The following is a 14,878-nucleotide window of genomic DNA, read 5'->3' on the forward strand; positions in this document are numbered from 1 at the left end:
AGCATTAGTTGGTGATATATTAACTAGATATGTTGCAGTCAAAACTGCCTCTCCCCAAAAAAACTTTCTATCTAACTTAGCACCACTTATCATTGCGCGTGCTTTTTCAGTTAGTGTTCTATTCATGAGTTCTGAGACGCCATTTTATTGTGGGGTACGTGGAACTGTCAAATGGTAACTTATCCCTTTTTCAACACAATAGTCTTTCATCCCATTTGATAAATATTCTCTGCCATTATCAATATATAAATTTACAACTTTTAAGTTGAAATGAGCCTCACTTTTTGCAATAAAATCTTTAAAAATAGAAAATACATCCGATTTATAGGATATTAAATATGTCACACAATAATGTGTATATTCATCAACAAATATTTCTTCCTAATTGCAAGTTGTGTAGCTAAACTCTTTCTCTCGCATACACTATCTAACTTATTAAAAATCTGCTGTGCTGATTGCTCAGTATTAGCAAAACCAAGCATAGAGTCAGACGGATATTCTATAATAATACTCTTCGCGACTCTCTCAGCTTTTCTCCAACTACTTGAATCTGGATTTGGCACTCCATCAATCACTTTGAGTAAATTTAACTCATTCAATAAAGCACGAACTCTAAATTTCCACACTCTATATTTTTCACCGTCAAACGGTTTAATGTTTCTTTTCGATTTAGAGTTATCCATTTTTAATTAAAATAAAAACTAGTCACTATTTAAATAACACAACACATACAGCTAAACGTTATCTGGGCCCATAACCTATTGGAAATGGGTTAAATAATTTATATTAAACTCAGAATATTCTTTTCTATTAGACTTTTATTCTGAGTAGCAGATAGAAGGAGTACGGAGCACATCTAGACTCTATGAGACTCAGTCGCAGACTAAACGCCTAGCGCATATCGGCGGTGCATAGCGATGCAGTAAAACTGCCTAAAAACAATGGTACTATTTTAGCCCGATAGACAGACTCCAAATGGCAAGGCCCTTCAAGAAGTCCGCATCGTGCTACGTGTCACGGCACCCCGCGTCGCAACCCGAGCTAGTCATAAAATATAAAAAAGCATGAATGGACCTTTCTTAAGTTCTCGAGTACGGTCTGAGATTTATTTTTGTAAACTAGATTATTTCAACACATTTTATTATAAAATTAATAATTAAAAAAATATATTGACTATATTAAGCGGTAAAATAACATGTCATAAAATGTAATAAAATGTAAAAAAAAGTTAATAAATCTGAAAATTTAAGAAACTGTAAAGAAACGTATGAGAAAAAAGGTCCAAAAACCAACAAAAAGGCACAGTTTCTTACATTTTCTTACATTTTGTTACGTTTTATTACAATTTATTACAATTTATTACATTTTTTTTTTCACTAGGGTAGGTCGATTGTCGAAATTTTCATTTTATCTAAGTATTGGGCATTTTACCTTATAGACCCACCTGTATTTTTTGACACCAAAGCCACATAGGATTCAGGGTGAAAAGCCGAACTAAGACAGTTAAGTAAAAACAGACATGTCAGTCTGTTTCTAAATAATTTAACTAGTCTCTACGCAAAAGAACAGATATCAAACTTCAATATCATGGATTTAGCATGATTATGAGAGATTTGGTGGTTGACAGTGACTGCGCTCGCATACTGATGAGATTGAAATACCTGTGTAAACCTCATCATTGGTGACTTTGATCACATCGATGACACTTTCTACACAGTAATTGCACTTAAACATCATAAAGTCAGCCAGTACAGCATGCTTGTACATACTGTCACGTATGAGAGCATGCATGTGTAGGGTTAGGTTTTCACTATTAATGCGCACCTTAAAAATCATGTTTCCCCTTTAAAAAACATTGTAGATGAATTTATAGGGTTTATATATTCACCATTCAACATTGACTGAAACTGTGAGAACTGTAGTTCTGGTCTGCTATGTTATTCTGCTCTATAACATAGCAGACAGCTTCTACTATACGCGTTGTATACTTGTAGTATGCCTGTGCCTGGCCTGAATTGTACGCGCATGCGCAACAAAATTAAGAAAACTTCTGCTACTCGGGTTTCAGCATAGAAATCATGCATATTTCTCAATGGATTCTGGGTGTCATTTCTACAAAGTCGCTAGGGAATGGACCAGAACTTATCGGCCATTTGCTACCAGGGTATGACCTATGTTTGGTGTTATCATCCGCATGGTACTACCATTTATGGTCACCAAATAATAAATGTGTCGCTTTCAAGTTTTATTTTTGATTAACTTTTTGTGCTTTTATTACATGTTTTTATCGTGTGATTCTATCATATGTTAAATTGAAACCACAAAAACATATGATAAAAGTACATATTTTTAACATATTGATAAAAACATATGATTTTTTTCAACTGGGGTACCTTTACTTGTATATAGTTTTTGAGTTTTGTTTTTACTATCTGCCTACTACAGCTTAACTTTTTAAAATCATTTGATAGATTATTAAAGGTCTTTATTACATAGTAACTATTTTTTGTAGCTATCACTTTAAATATTTTGGGAAATTGGATGTTTTTATTCCTTGTTTTGCTAGAAGAGTTTGCGTATTTTTCTCTTAGATTTGTATAGTGATATAATAAAGATTGATAATAGAATGATTGCTTTACTGTACACTCTAAAAGCCAAAGTTGAAAATCTGGAAGTAGAAAGTACGTTTAAAAGCTACATTTTAGTCTTTCCAAAAGATTATACGCAAGAAATTTATTTATAATGCATTTTAATCTTTGTAAAAAGATTGAAATTAGGCGATTAAATCATGCAAAGTTTAAAATTTATAAATTAATCTCTCAGTAGTTAAAGTTTAAAGTTTGGCTTCTAATCTTTTATAAAGTTTAAGATGTAGGTTTTAAACTTTCCACTTCCAGATGTTCAACTTTGGCGTTTAGAGTATGAGTGGATATATTTATTTTAAAAACTTGTTAGTGTTTTACTTCACTTTCACCAGGGTACACACTGCGCACACGCACTGATCTGTACGTCAACCCTACCCTGCTGGAAAGAGCCAATTGAAACTGATAGAAATCGATAAGATTTACTATTCAAGTCGATAAGACTTGATCTTATTGATTTATTGTCTTACTTCTATCAACCTTTTTCAACAGGGTCGCTACTGTGTATAGTGTACTATGTACAAGCAGAGGTGTGTATATGTAGACAGTACCAAATTGTAATAAAAAGTAATGAAATGTTAAACAATGCAATATAACAAAAACTGTCTAATATCTAAAAAAATGTCTTCTTTATCATACCTTATAATTTCTTATACTTTGTTACATTTTCTAATGTTTTATTTTCATTCTTAAAAAATATTTTTAATAGTACATTACGATACATGTGACTTAAATGGTTCTTTTTTTACACGGCACAGTTAGCACCCGAGCGTAGCAAGGGCGCTAAACGCTGTGTAAAACTGAACCATTTAAGTCAAGAGTATCGTATAAAATTTTATAGCACAGACTGCTAAAATCCGCAAGTCTTGCCTATTCGTAACTAAAGTAGTCCTTACTTGCACCATGAGGTTAGCGCACGAGCGTAGCGAGTGTGATAAACACGGTGCGAAAAAGGACTACTTTAGTCACAGATAGGCGTGACTTAACTACGGATTTTAGCTACACTGTACTATAAAGAAATTTCATGCTATGCCGTATGCCAAACTGTACCATACTTTGCTTATTCCTGCCAAGCAGTATTTAAAAAAAAATTAAGAAAAACATTTCTCAAAATTTAATATTGCGCTAAATTGTGCATTACTATACCAAACTATATAAAATGTTGGATATTACATACAAGCAGCATGGTCTGGAATAGTTTGGAACAATGTGGCACAATTTTGCACAGTTTACGATATTGATTGACTGCAAAATTCTTATTTTTGAATTGTCAAGCTTAAGAAAAATTGAAATATATTAATATTTATAAATCAAAAATAATAATTCATTAAAAATTAAATTTGTATACATACATCATTATCAACCATAAGTTTAGATTCAATTTCCATTATGTCGATTGATTATTTCCTTTTTGAAATTTTTATATTGACACAGAAAATTTAGTGTTTTTTTCTTCCTTAAAAGTTGTTAGCATCAAAAATCCATTCTATTCACTCTGTAAAACTGCTTCTTGTTAAAAGTATGTTGCACCTGAAATGAGCATTAAATTCTACATGAAGATTTTGGATAAAATTTCAAATGTACAATTTAAAAAATGAATATTTATAGAAAATTAGCTCTTCCTATTTAATAGCATTTATAAGTGCGTATTCTAGATGTCTTGGGTCGCAGATGACAAATTTATACATATTATATGTGGATAAAAACTGGTAAACGTCAATAGAAGCTATGCATACTACTAAAAAGAAACAGATGACATGCAGCTGATTATCAGCTTATAATTAGCTGATAATCGTGTCATAATGATGACCAAACATCAGGTGATAACCACCCTAATATTTTTATTAAAACTGATAATTATAAATATGAGTTTATATTAGCTTAAATGTTAATAATTATCATCTGATTGTCAGGTGATAATCATAAAAAATTTGAATCACTGATTTTTTGTATTACTAGCGACTTGAGAAGTGCTATGCGCATTCTAGTTATCATCTTTTCATCTATTGGTTTTTGAAGTTAGAAGCTCATAAATGTACAAAAACCAATCCAAAATAAAAATTTAAATTTAAATTCAATTATCAAATGTGCCCTTTTTTTGATTTACCAATCAGATGACGCATAAACGAAAACAAAACTTAGAAGTGGGATTATGCCATTTCAAGGTTATGTACTGCAAAGCTGCTATCTGGCTTGAAGCATTACTGCACAGGCGTGACGTACAGTCTCGATGTTTTCACTCGATTCGATTAGTTAATAATTTAATCTGAATAAACATTTTTTAGTTGTTTCAAAATTTTAATTTTGAATTTCAAGTCCAAATTTTTGGCATTATCAACTGGATAGTAACACCTATTTAGGCTTAACTTATGATAAAAAGAATTCAGGATCTAAATTTTTTCACAATCACCTGACAATCAGCTAATAAGCATTAACATTCATTATCATGAGTTGATAATTATCAACTGAACATTACCCGCGTACAAATATTATATGAGATCTCATATGAGTTCTCATATGACTGAAATTTGTACTGAGATCTACATGAGATCTATATGAGATCACATATGAGATCTCATATGAGATCTCACGTAGATCTCATATACATCTCATATAAATCTTATATGGCCCTCAGTACGAATTTCAGTCGTATGATATCTCATATAAGATCTCATATAAAATCTCATATAATATTTTCACGCGGGCATCTTATAATCTGGTTCAGTAGGAAAGGATCCTGCTTGGACCTTGTTATTGACGATCCAAGTCACCAAGATAATCAATGTAATCTAGTTTCATACTGAAAACAAATAGTTATACTTTTACAAAAAGATATATATTTAGCATTAAAAAACATACGTAAATTCTTTTAAAAGGTGCAATCTCTTGTGAATTTTAATGTGCACAATTTCTCGTAGGAAGTTTTATTTAAACAGGACTTATAAAAGGTACTGTATAAATTCTCAGAAATTATTTCCTGGATCAGGGAGACAACATTGTTTTCTTTCTTCGAATTTTACTGCTGTCTAGTCAGGGTCCAAGGAGGTTCATGAACTTGGCACCCAGAATTATAAATTTTAACTTTATGATAATTTAGTTTTGATAAATCGTCTGCGCGTCAAAAATTATAAACAAAATAATCAGTAACATTTGTCTGCGCGTGTCCTCGTTTTTGAGAAAAATCAAAATTAAAATTGGGTGCTGCCGAGCCAACATCCAAAAATGAAATCTGCTTTTGGCTTGAAAATAGCGGTATTCTATATTTTTATTCATCCATATCGACTGCGCATGTCACGCGCAGATGGCACCCGAAATAATAATTAAGCTATAATAACTCAATTAATTAATAATTAATATTTTTTTATTTCTTGGTTGGTGGGGGTAAAAATATTGTTCCGGTTCCATATTCCGCCATTCTTAGTTTTGGACCATTTCATCTAGGGAGATTTTGAAAATGAGAAATAGGTTAGTATCACTCTTACCGTCTGCTGATAGAGTTCTCAGACGGCCAGAAGGGTTCGGGTTTTTAATTTTAGCCTCTTGATGAGGAAGATGCTCCCAATTAAAATTTATTCTCGACTCTGCCATATCTTTAGTGAATACCAAATGTCTAGCAACCTGCGACCTACGTTTTCCAAGTCGAGTGGATCGGTGTTTTCAAGAATCGAGCCCGGATCCTGCGTCTGCGTTACAGCAGAGCCCAAAACACTGAGAATATTTTTGATAGCTAAAACAACAGTTCCCTTATCTCCATCTTCTCCGGATTTGTGTAAATCTTTGGTGAGTATCTTGTGCAGCTTTCTGTAAGCATCTGTCTTCTGATTAATTGGTATTTTCTCGGTAAACAGCTGGTTAATTAGATGTGGCACGTTGGTCTTGGCTGTGTTAAGCTGAATGGATAGTGTGCTTTGGCAAATTAGTGCTCAAAGATAGATTCTCCAAACGGGTGCTGATCGACGGTAATTCTCATCTGGTGGTTGCTGCGCTTAGAGCTGCACGTGCTGTAAGAAAACCAAACCACCGGAAGCACCTCTGTTGTGCAAGATCTTTACTAACTATAAAATAAAAATCAACAAAGTTTATAATCGAGTCAAATTCTAAAGTCAAAGACGGTTAATGATGAATCTGCAACAAATGGAAATGATTTGAGCAAGGCAGTTAAAAAGATTAATGTTGGAGAACTGCCAAAACAAATATCAGTTAATACAGCGATAGATGATCTAGAAACAGACAGGGCACCTGTGCCCAGAAAAGTTGATTACGGTAAAATTGAGAAATTGCCCAAGAAGGAAAAAGGACCTACAAAGATATCAATCTTATCGTGGTCAGATGTAAATTACAGTTGTTTGATATGTTACTAAAATTCAATTATTATTCAAAACTAATCAACATGATTTTTTAATTGATCATACAGTTCAAAGAGTTGGAGGAGGAGGAGACTGAAAAGAAGAGTTATAGAAGGTAACCATCGCAGATGTTTATGCATAATCACAGTATTGTTACTATTATATTTATTTATCTTATTTTATTATAATTTTATAGCACTGCGTGACATAAATCCCCACGTATATCACGCCTATCCATGGCATACATAGTCCATCATTGCACCATGCATTTTGCTTTAATGCAAGCTATGCTCAGGTGTTTACTGCACGGTGCAAAAATAGACTGTTTATGCCATAGATAGGGCGTGACAGCAAATTAATGCTTATCATTGCTATAAAATAACGTACAATACTCATTGCATAAGTAGTCTGATACTGCATGGGATGTATTAGCACCCGAGTGTAACAAGGGAGCTAATCGCCATGCTGTAATAGACTATTAATGCCAGATATATTGTAATATACTATTAATTATTATTATTTTGCTATTAAAGATCTTTTATTAATTGAGTGTATTCAATTTTAGAATGGGTCAGGTCTTATTAATCTTCTACCTCCATTAAGCAGTGCAACGGTTTGAACCAAAAGAAATAAAATGGTACTTCATGTTCTCACAAAATCAGTCGTAAGCAAGAAACTCAAAATCAAATCTTTGTCAAATTATTCAGATTCAGAAGATGAAGATGATCATAAAACTTTATGTAGCATTGATTTCTTTTCTCTATCCACTCCCATTAAGATTCCTGATGAACTTTTACCTCCTATGAGTAAATCTGATATGGATGCTATCAATGTAATAACTACTGAGAAAAAAAAATGTATAATAAGGGAGAAAAGCCAATTACAGAAGAAAGTCAGGAAGAGTCAAGGACAACATTAGTAAGCAATATTATGAATCTTCCCAAAGAAGAAATAATATTAAAAAACAAGACAGAGGTTGTAGGCACTAACACGTATAAAAATTCCAAAGGTTTGCCCTTTTCCAATTTACACAAGATTCTGCAAGGTTCTTATATGTGGACCTTAATTAAACTTAGTAAGACCGTATTTTACAATTATACATCCTTATTGTACTGATTCATTTTAGACAAAAGCTTTAGCTGCAAGAGAAGAAGATTCAACAAGTTTAGTAGAGCTGAATCAGCGAAAAGTATGGTAGGCACCTTGTAGACATGCAGGACATGAAGCCAGGAGACGTAACTGAGAAACCATACAAATCTTGCTATAACATTAGCAAGCCGTACCTGCTCTGCTGCCATTGTTCATCCATTGCATGTCCACCTTGTGACCACTGCAGCTGTTGTATTCTACTCAAAAAATGCAAGGAAGAAGCCTATAGAAACAGTATTACGATGTAGAATATTGTTGCATCACATGTAAATCACTTTTCAAATCATATTATCCAGGAAACAGAAATGATGGTGAACTCAGCATATGAGCATTGGTTAAAGTATTGAGAAAGATTGATAATTTGGAGACATTCAAAGCTGAACTGCAGTCAGTCGACAAAAGCGCAGGTAAATAAATCTTTAATATGCAATTTGAAAATGTAATCAAGTACTACAAATGAATTTGACTGCAGATAAAAGAACTAAGGGTTTTTTTGAACATGAGAAGTTTCCGACTAGCCAGTTCAGAAGTGTGTACAGTCTCTCAAGTTATGTTACACCAGAAGAAATGGAGAGTCATGCTAGTTTTAATTTGACCAAACTGCAAGAACTGACAGAAATTAGATAGAAGAAAAATAGATAGTATTCATTAATTCTCTAATTCTAAGAATTTCAAAAATCACTAATGTCAACATGATGCTGTAAGTAGACAATAATTAAGATTCTTTACTCTCATTATTATCATTTGTTTTTTTTTTCAACTTTATCATTTCAATCAATAGATTGCAAACATGAATGACACGTGCAAGTAATGCAGTGAAATGCTTATTGATTTTCACAGGGTCTTTTGTTACTTTAGGATGAACTCCACTAATGAGAACTTAAGTAAACATTTTAATCTGTGCCAAGAATGGATTATTCCGGATAGCAGAACAAGGGAAAAAGAGATTGTTTTGGTATCAATTATACAAAGCAGTTTTCCCATTATTTTGTACGCATCAAAGTAATACAGTTGACTCAATCGATTTTTTGTTATGCTTTATTAGTGGTATAGAACATATTAGTAAACTTTACTGAAAAACAATTTTGCAAAGCAACAAAAGACACCCATGCAGATAGCAGTGCAGGCCTTCCCATGAGGTATCGTTACAATCGAACAATGCAATTGCCTCGTTCTTTTGAGTACTTATGCATGAAAAAAATGCATTGGTATATATAATATACTTCAATGCATTGATATACAGGGTGGGCCATTTTAATCAAACCAGTCTAATAACTCCTAAATTAAGCCATGAACAGAAAAATTGTTCAGATGAAAGTTGTCCAGGATCAAGGGGGACATCTTTTTGTGCAATTAGTTTTGACCTTAAACTCAAATTTCAAGGTCATTTGAAGGTCATTTTTTTTTAAATAGGAACCCCTATTTTTGATAGCAGATTCGGAAAGAACAGGAAATTTTACGTCCGAAACGGTATTTCAAAATTTTTTTCATGACCTTCACAAGGTCATTTCAAGGTCAAATGTTAAGAAATACTGTAATTGCTATTTAATCGCATTTTCTGATAGAATAATCGTAGTTAATTTACTTTTATGATGAATATTCAAACCCAATGTGACAATGACCATGAAAATATTTACCTTGAAAACAAAATAATTCCCTAATTTCAGCGCTACCCAGGAACAACGACGTGGACGTATTAGGATTATGTTCCCTTTGGGGTGCTTTTTTAACGTGAGTCCCCTTGCCTCTCACTGGGGTGCTTGTTTATTGTGAGTCCCCTTGCCTCTCACTAGGATGCTTGTTTAACATTCGTTAACAAATTTTTAGTGGTCAAAAGTAAATTTTGAAGTAAACATGATAATTTTAAATATCTGAGTTCTTAATGGGAGTGGGAAATGGAACGTTAAAAATCAATGTTGTCAATTCATTCACGGTCGAAACAGAGTCAAGTAAAAGTTTAACGTTTCAAACGCGTAAAAAATGGTTAAACAATAAAGGTAGGATGTTAAAAAATACATTATTTAAGATAAAATATTAAACAGCATTTTGCTTTTGTAATATTAAAAAAAATTTTTAATAATTGTATTTGCCAAAGTGCATCACTTCCAGTTTAGATTTTTTTTTTAAGTTGAATTTCTGTAATCTAATATGAATTGTAACGATTGTTCTCACGCTGTCTTCAATTTAAATCACAATGTCTTAACGTAAGAAAATAAGAAGTTACAAATTTGATTTAAAAATTATACAGTTTGAAAATTCCTCCTTTTTTTGTTGTCACTTTCTTATTTTGGTTTAGTTTCAATTTCAATAAAGAGTGAATGTAAATAAAATAGTTTTTCTTATTATAAACAAAATTTTCAACATGGGCGATTATCAATCCAATGAAATTGTTGATATGATAATGATCTTAGGCGAAACCCAAAACAATGCCAGAGCCGCGGTGCGACTCTACGCTGAACGCTTTCCTCTAAGAAGACGTCCTACTCACGATACATTACTCAGATTACTTGAAGATTACTCGAAGAGCTCGTGATGGACATCTTCGTCGTCAACGCAAACACCACGAATACAACGAAAATGATCCTAATGTTATAGCCGCCTTAGCAGCTGTTCATCTCAATCCACAAATTAGTAGTCGACAAATTGAAAGAGAAATCGGTATACCACGAACAGTATTGAGAATTCTCAATAATCTCCACTATCACGATTACCACCGATAAGATTAGTTCATGAGCTGAGGCCACGCCATTTTCTAATGCGTATTAACTTTTGCCAGTGGGCTTTAGGAGTTTTACAAAATGATCCAGATTTTTTCAGATTTGTTATGTTTTCTGACGAGGCTATATTTCGCAGTGATGGTCAATTAAATAGGCACAATAGTCACTACTGGTCACCTGTAAATTCCCACTGGTACAGGGCTATTGACCATCAAAACCGATGGAGTTTAATGGTGTGGTGTGGGATCATTAATAGTTACCTGATTGGTCCATATTTTTTCGGTCAAAATGTTAACCAGAATAGCTATTTGGCATTGCTCAGAGATCGACTGCCAGAGCTTTTAGAGAATGTTGACTTTCGGACGTAAAATTTCCTGTTCTTTCCGAATCTGCTAACAAAAATAGGGGTTCCTATTTTAAAATAAATTTGACCTACAAATGACCTTCAAATTTGAGTTCAAGGTCAAAACTAATTGCACAAAAAGATGTCCCCCTTGATCCTGGACAACTTTCATCTGAACAATTTTTCTGTTCATGGCTTAATTTAGGAGTTATTAGACTGGTTTTATTAAAATGGCCCACCCTGTATATAATATACTTTGATATTAAAGTCTGTGATTCTCTTACAGACGCAGCCTGTTGCCCTTGTGAACTTCGTGGATGTCCTATTTGGTTCGACGATGCGGTTTGCCAATATGAATTCAAATCATATAAATGATTCACCTGTAGAAAAAACTGGTGCTGTGTTAAAGGATTCTATATTGTACCACTTGCTATAGTTTAAATAATTATAGCTGTAATTCAAACGCAAGTAGATGTTTCACTGCTGATTTAAAATTCATTGTGTATGCTCTGCAGCCCATCAAAAAAGGAGATGAAGTATGTATAACTGCAATCTATTGCTTTTATTTTATTTATGCAAACAAATTGTTAAAAAACTCTTTTGTTTTCAGATATGTGAGTTTTCTATGAAGTTCCCAATCCTCACAGACGCAATATTCTTAGGGAAACTTTTAGTTTTCCCGGATGAAAATAATCATATGAGAGCTCATATGAGCCATCATATAAGCGATTATATGAGCCATCATATGAGCAATCATATGAGCGATCATATGAGATTTTCGACCGGATTCTCATATGAGCTCTCATATGAGCTCTCATATGATATATCGCGATTTTTTATAAACATAAATAACCACATTACTTACTTTACCGCGCATTCTGACTTTTATTAGATTCTTTTTTATTACCACAGCTTTGTAAGATACTTCTAGAATTTAATTTTAAATAAATATTATATTGAAAAAAACTTAGACTCGAGGAGAGTTGAACCCGGAACCTTAAGATTACGAAGCAAGCGTCCTAACCGCTCAGCCATCATCTTTGATATCTTTAGATTCTAATCGTCATTATAATTTATATATCCTTGCGTGTTTTATTTATACTCGAATAAAATTTTGTTTATTTCATTATAAAATAAACTAATTGTAATTATAATAGAGTATAATAATAAGAAAAACATACAAGGACGTGTAAATCATAATGATGATTAGAATCTAAAGATATCAAAGATGATGATGGCTGAGCGGTTAGGACGCTTGCTTCGTTATCTTAAGGTTCCGGGTTCAACTCTCCTCGAGTCTAAGTTTTTTTTAATATAATATTTATTTAAAATTAAATTCTAGAAGTATCTTACAAAGCTGTGGTAATAAAAAAGAATCTAATAAAAGTCAGAATGCGCGGTAAAGTAAGTAATGTGGTTATTTATGTTTATAAAAAATCGCGATATATCATATGAGAGCTCATATGAGAGCTCATATGATTGCTCATATAATCGCTTATATGATGGCTCATATGATTATTTTCAGCCGGGTTAATTGTCTAGCTTATGAAAATAAGTGGCCTATTTGTTCAATTATTAAAACTGGATGTGAGGTGATAATTATTTTCTTTTTTTTTTTAATACGCATTTACCTATTTTTCATTCAATGAATTTCTAACTCTTTTTGTAGGAGTTGGCTAGAAAGACGAAAATGAAATCTAAAGAAGTTAAAATTTGGAACAAGTATCAAAAATTGAAAAGAAAATGCATTTTATGATTTAGATCTTATACATATAAAGTCTATCTAAAATAATTGAATCTGCGTAACAGATTAGATCAACCAGCAGTCACTATTTATAAGATAATTCATGCTCTAATATTAGTATTTGAATATTTATATGGATATACGTTAAAAGTGTTCAATGACTGTTGAACTAGAAAAAAGATTATTACATTTTTTTTACATTAGCAACGTGATTCTGATTAATCACATAATTCTTAATGCCGCGCCATTTGTCTATTCTGCAAAGTGCCTGAAAAATATGAATAGGAAAACTTTGAAGCGTCCGAAAAAGCGCGAAGCATTGGCAATGAATTCTTTAATAGTGGATTACCAAGACATTCGAAAATAGTACAGTGAGGCCATCGCTATGACACCACCGAACTTGGATATGCTAGCTCTAGCCTATGGAAACAGATCTTGTCTACTGTTAACTGAAGTAGGTCGATGCAAAGGATAAAGATGAAAAGTTTCGCAAAATAGTTAAAAAAGGAAGGTCTGAATCTGGTAAGATGCCGTATGTAATATAATTAAATTTTAGAATATTTATTTTTTTCAACATTTTATCATTTTATTCTTACGATCATTATCTTTGAATTTCGATGGTATAAATTAATGATTAAAACCTTTCAAGATAACCAAATTATTCATTTGTAATTTCATAAGATCAAAATTTAATTCGAAAATATGAATATGTTAAATTTATGAATTCGGTTATTCAATTTTAAGTATTATTACTCAATCAAGTTTTCAACTTTTGAATGCGGCATCTAGAAAATGTGGCCATCAGCCGGTTTTTTACCGACCGAGTTCAAGAAATGCTCGCCCTCGTATAGATGTCGCATTCGTTTGTTTTGATCAGGAAGAACGTCAAGTAATTTCCGCGAAATATGAAATCTGCCGGTGCATGCTTTTGTCGTGACATAAAGAAGTTGGAAGTCTGTTTAAAGTACAAAAATGACTGATTCAAACGTTCCAAATGTCAAATTAAAGCAAATCAATTTTGTTATAGAGATTGAAGAAGATGAGTGGTCAAAAATAAAACCAATTGATGTTCAACATAAGGATAGAGTTACTAAACGACTTCAAGGTGCCTGGGGTGATCTAATCGTAAGCAAAGTTCGTGAGAAACGTGGAATACGATGTCCGTTTAGTTTCAAAAAACAATAGTTCTTTAAGAAGCTCACTCAACCTTGGTTTATTTTTATTGGGCATTGCAATTACTGTGGTGCAAAGATACATGGAAAGTGCGAACAAAGATCAGAAGATGCGAAAAGTGTCAAAGTTATTATTAATACTTCTGATACAAGAGGAATCAATCATGTAAAAAGTGCAATACCTTTGGAAAAAGAGCGTAGACAAGAAGCTAAAAAGAGGCTAATACATGAGAAAGCTACTTTTTATAGACATAAAGAAGCAAACAGATTAATGAACGACAGTGGTACTGATTCACCATTTTTAAATTCTACCTTGGTCTACAGTAAAGTTCGCCAAGAAGCCAAAGATGAAGAGATGGGATTACAAGAATATCCAAGAAATGTTATTACATCTTTATCATTGATGATGAGTGCGATACCAAGTATTCGGTTACTATCTATTATACCACTTTACGTATGGTACTGGAGTCAAAATCAGTAGTCGCTTTGGAATAATGCAGCAAATATGGATATTCCCATCTCTATTGATTCTTCAGGACGATTTGTTAAAAGACTAAATATTTTTGATGATAATAACAGTTCTGCAATATTTTTGTACAACATCGCCATCAGGATTAAATCAAAAATATACAGCATTTGTCAAATGTTATCCAGTTGTCATGTATGTAGCCAATATATTTTCGTGGCTTCATTGATGGCTGACAAGTAGAGCGTCAATACCAAAGCAAGTTGTAGTTGACTGTTCGTTAGCTCTTCTAAATGGAA

The 14,878-nt window shown here is 32.7% G+C and overlaps 2 protein-coding genes across 14 annotated transcripts in view; one reads left to right on the plus strand and one right to left on the minus strand.

Annotated features, from left to right (window-relative positions):
• Positions 1–5,872, minus strand: part of LOC100115389 (REPTOR-binding partner) — a 190,259-nt gene extending 184,387 nt beyond the window's left edge. The window contains exons 1-2 of one of the 5 annotated variants that reach the window (XM_031924051.2): positions 5,502–5,638; positions 3,995–4,172 (exon numbers count right to left, since the gene is read on the minus strand). Coding sequence is in view for 4 of the 5 variants with exons in the window: in XM_032601504.1 (XP_032457395.1) it covers positions 3,995–4,030 (36 nt within the window). In the remaining variant the exon portion in view is untranslated. Of the gene's footprint in view, positions 1–3,994; positions 4,173–4,749 lie in introns of all 5 variants that reach the window. The other 4 variants (XM_032601504.1, XM_032601506.1, XM_032601505.1 and 1 more) reach the window with 4 other exon arrangements.
• Positions 5,825–14,878, plus strand: part of LOC107981865 (ubiquitin-protein ligase E3B) — a 583,577-nt gene continuing 574,523 nt past the window's right edge. The window contains exons 1-11 of one of the 9 annotated variants that reach the window (XM_032601501.1): positions 5,825–6,422; positions 6,491–6,973; positions 7,057–7,103; positions 7,554–7,652; positions 7,767–8,033; positions 8,115–8,544; positions 8,610–8,837; positions 8,978–9,276; positions 11,484–11,737; positions 12,723–12,789; positions 12,867–13,463. The gene's annotated coding sequence lies outside the window, so the exon portion shown is untranslated. Of the gene's footprint in view, positions 6,423–6,490; positions 6,974–7,056; positions 7,104–7,553; positions 8,545–8,609; positions 8,838–8,977; positions 9,277–9,329; positions 9,346–11,483; positions 11,738–12,722; positions 12,790–12,866; positions 13,464–14,878 lie in introns of those variants that run through there. The other 8 variants (XM_032601502.1, XM_032601500.1, XM_032601503.1 and 5 more) reach the window with 8 other exon arrangements.

Source organism: Nasonia vitripennis (genome assembly GCF_009193385.2).
Source record: "Nasonia vitripennis strain AsymCx chromosome 2 unlocalized genomic scaffold, Nvit_psr_1.1 chr2_random0004, whole genome shotgun sequence".
NCBI classification, from domain to species: Eukaryota; Metazoa; Arthropoda; class Insecta; order Hymenoptera; family Pteromalidae; genus Nasonia; species Nasonia vitripennis.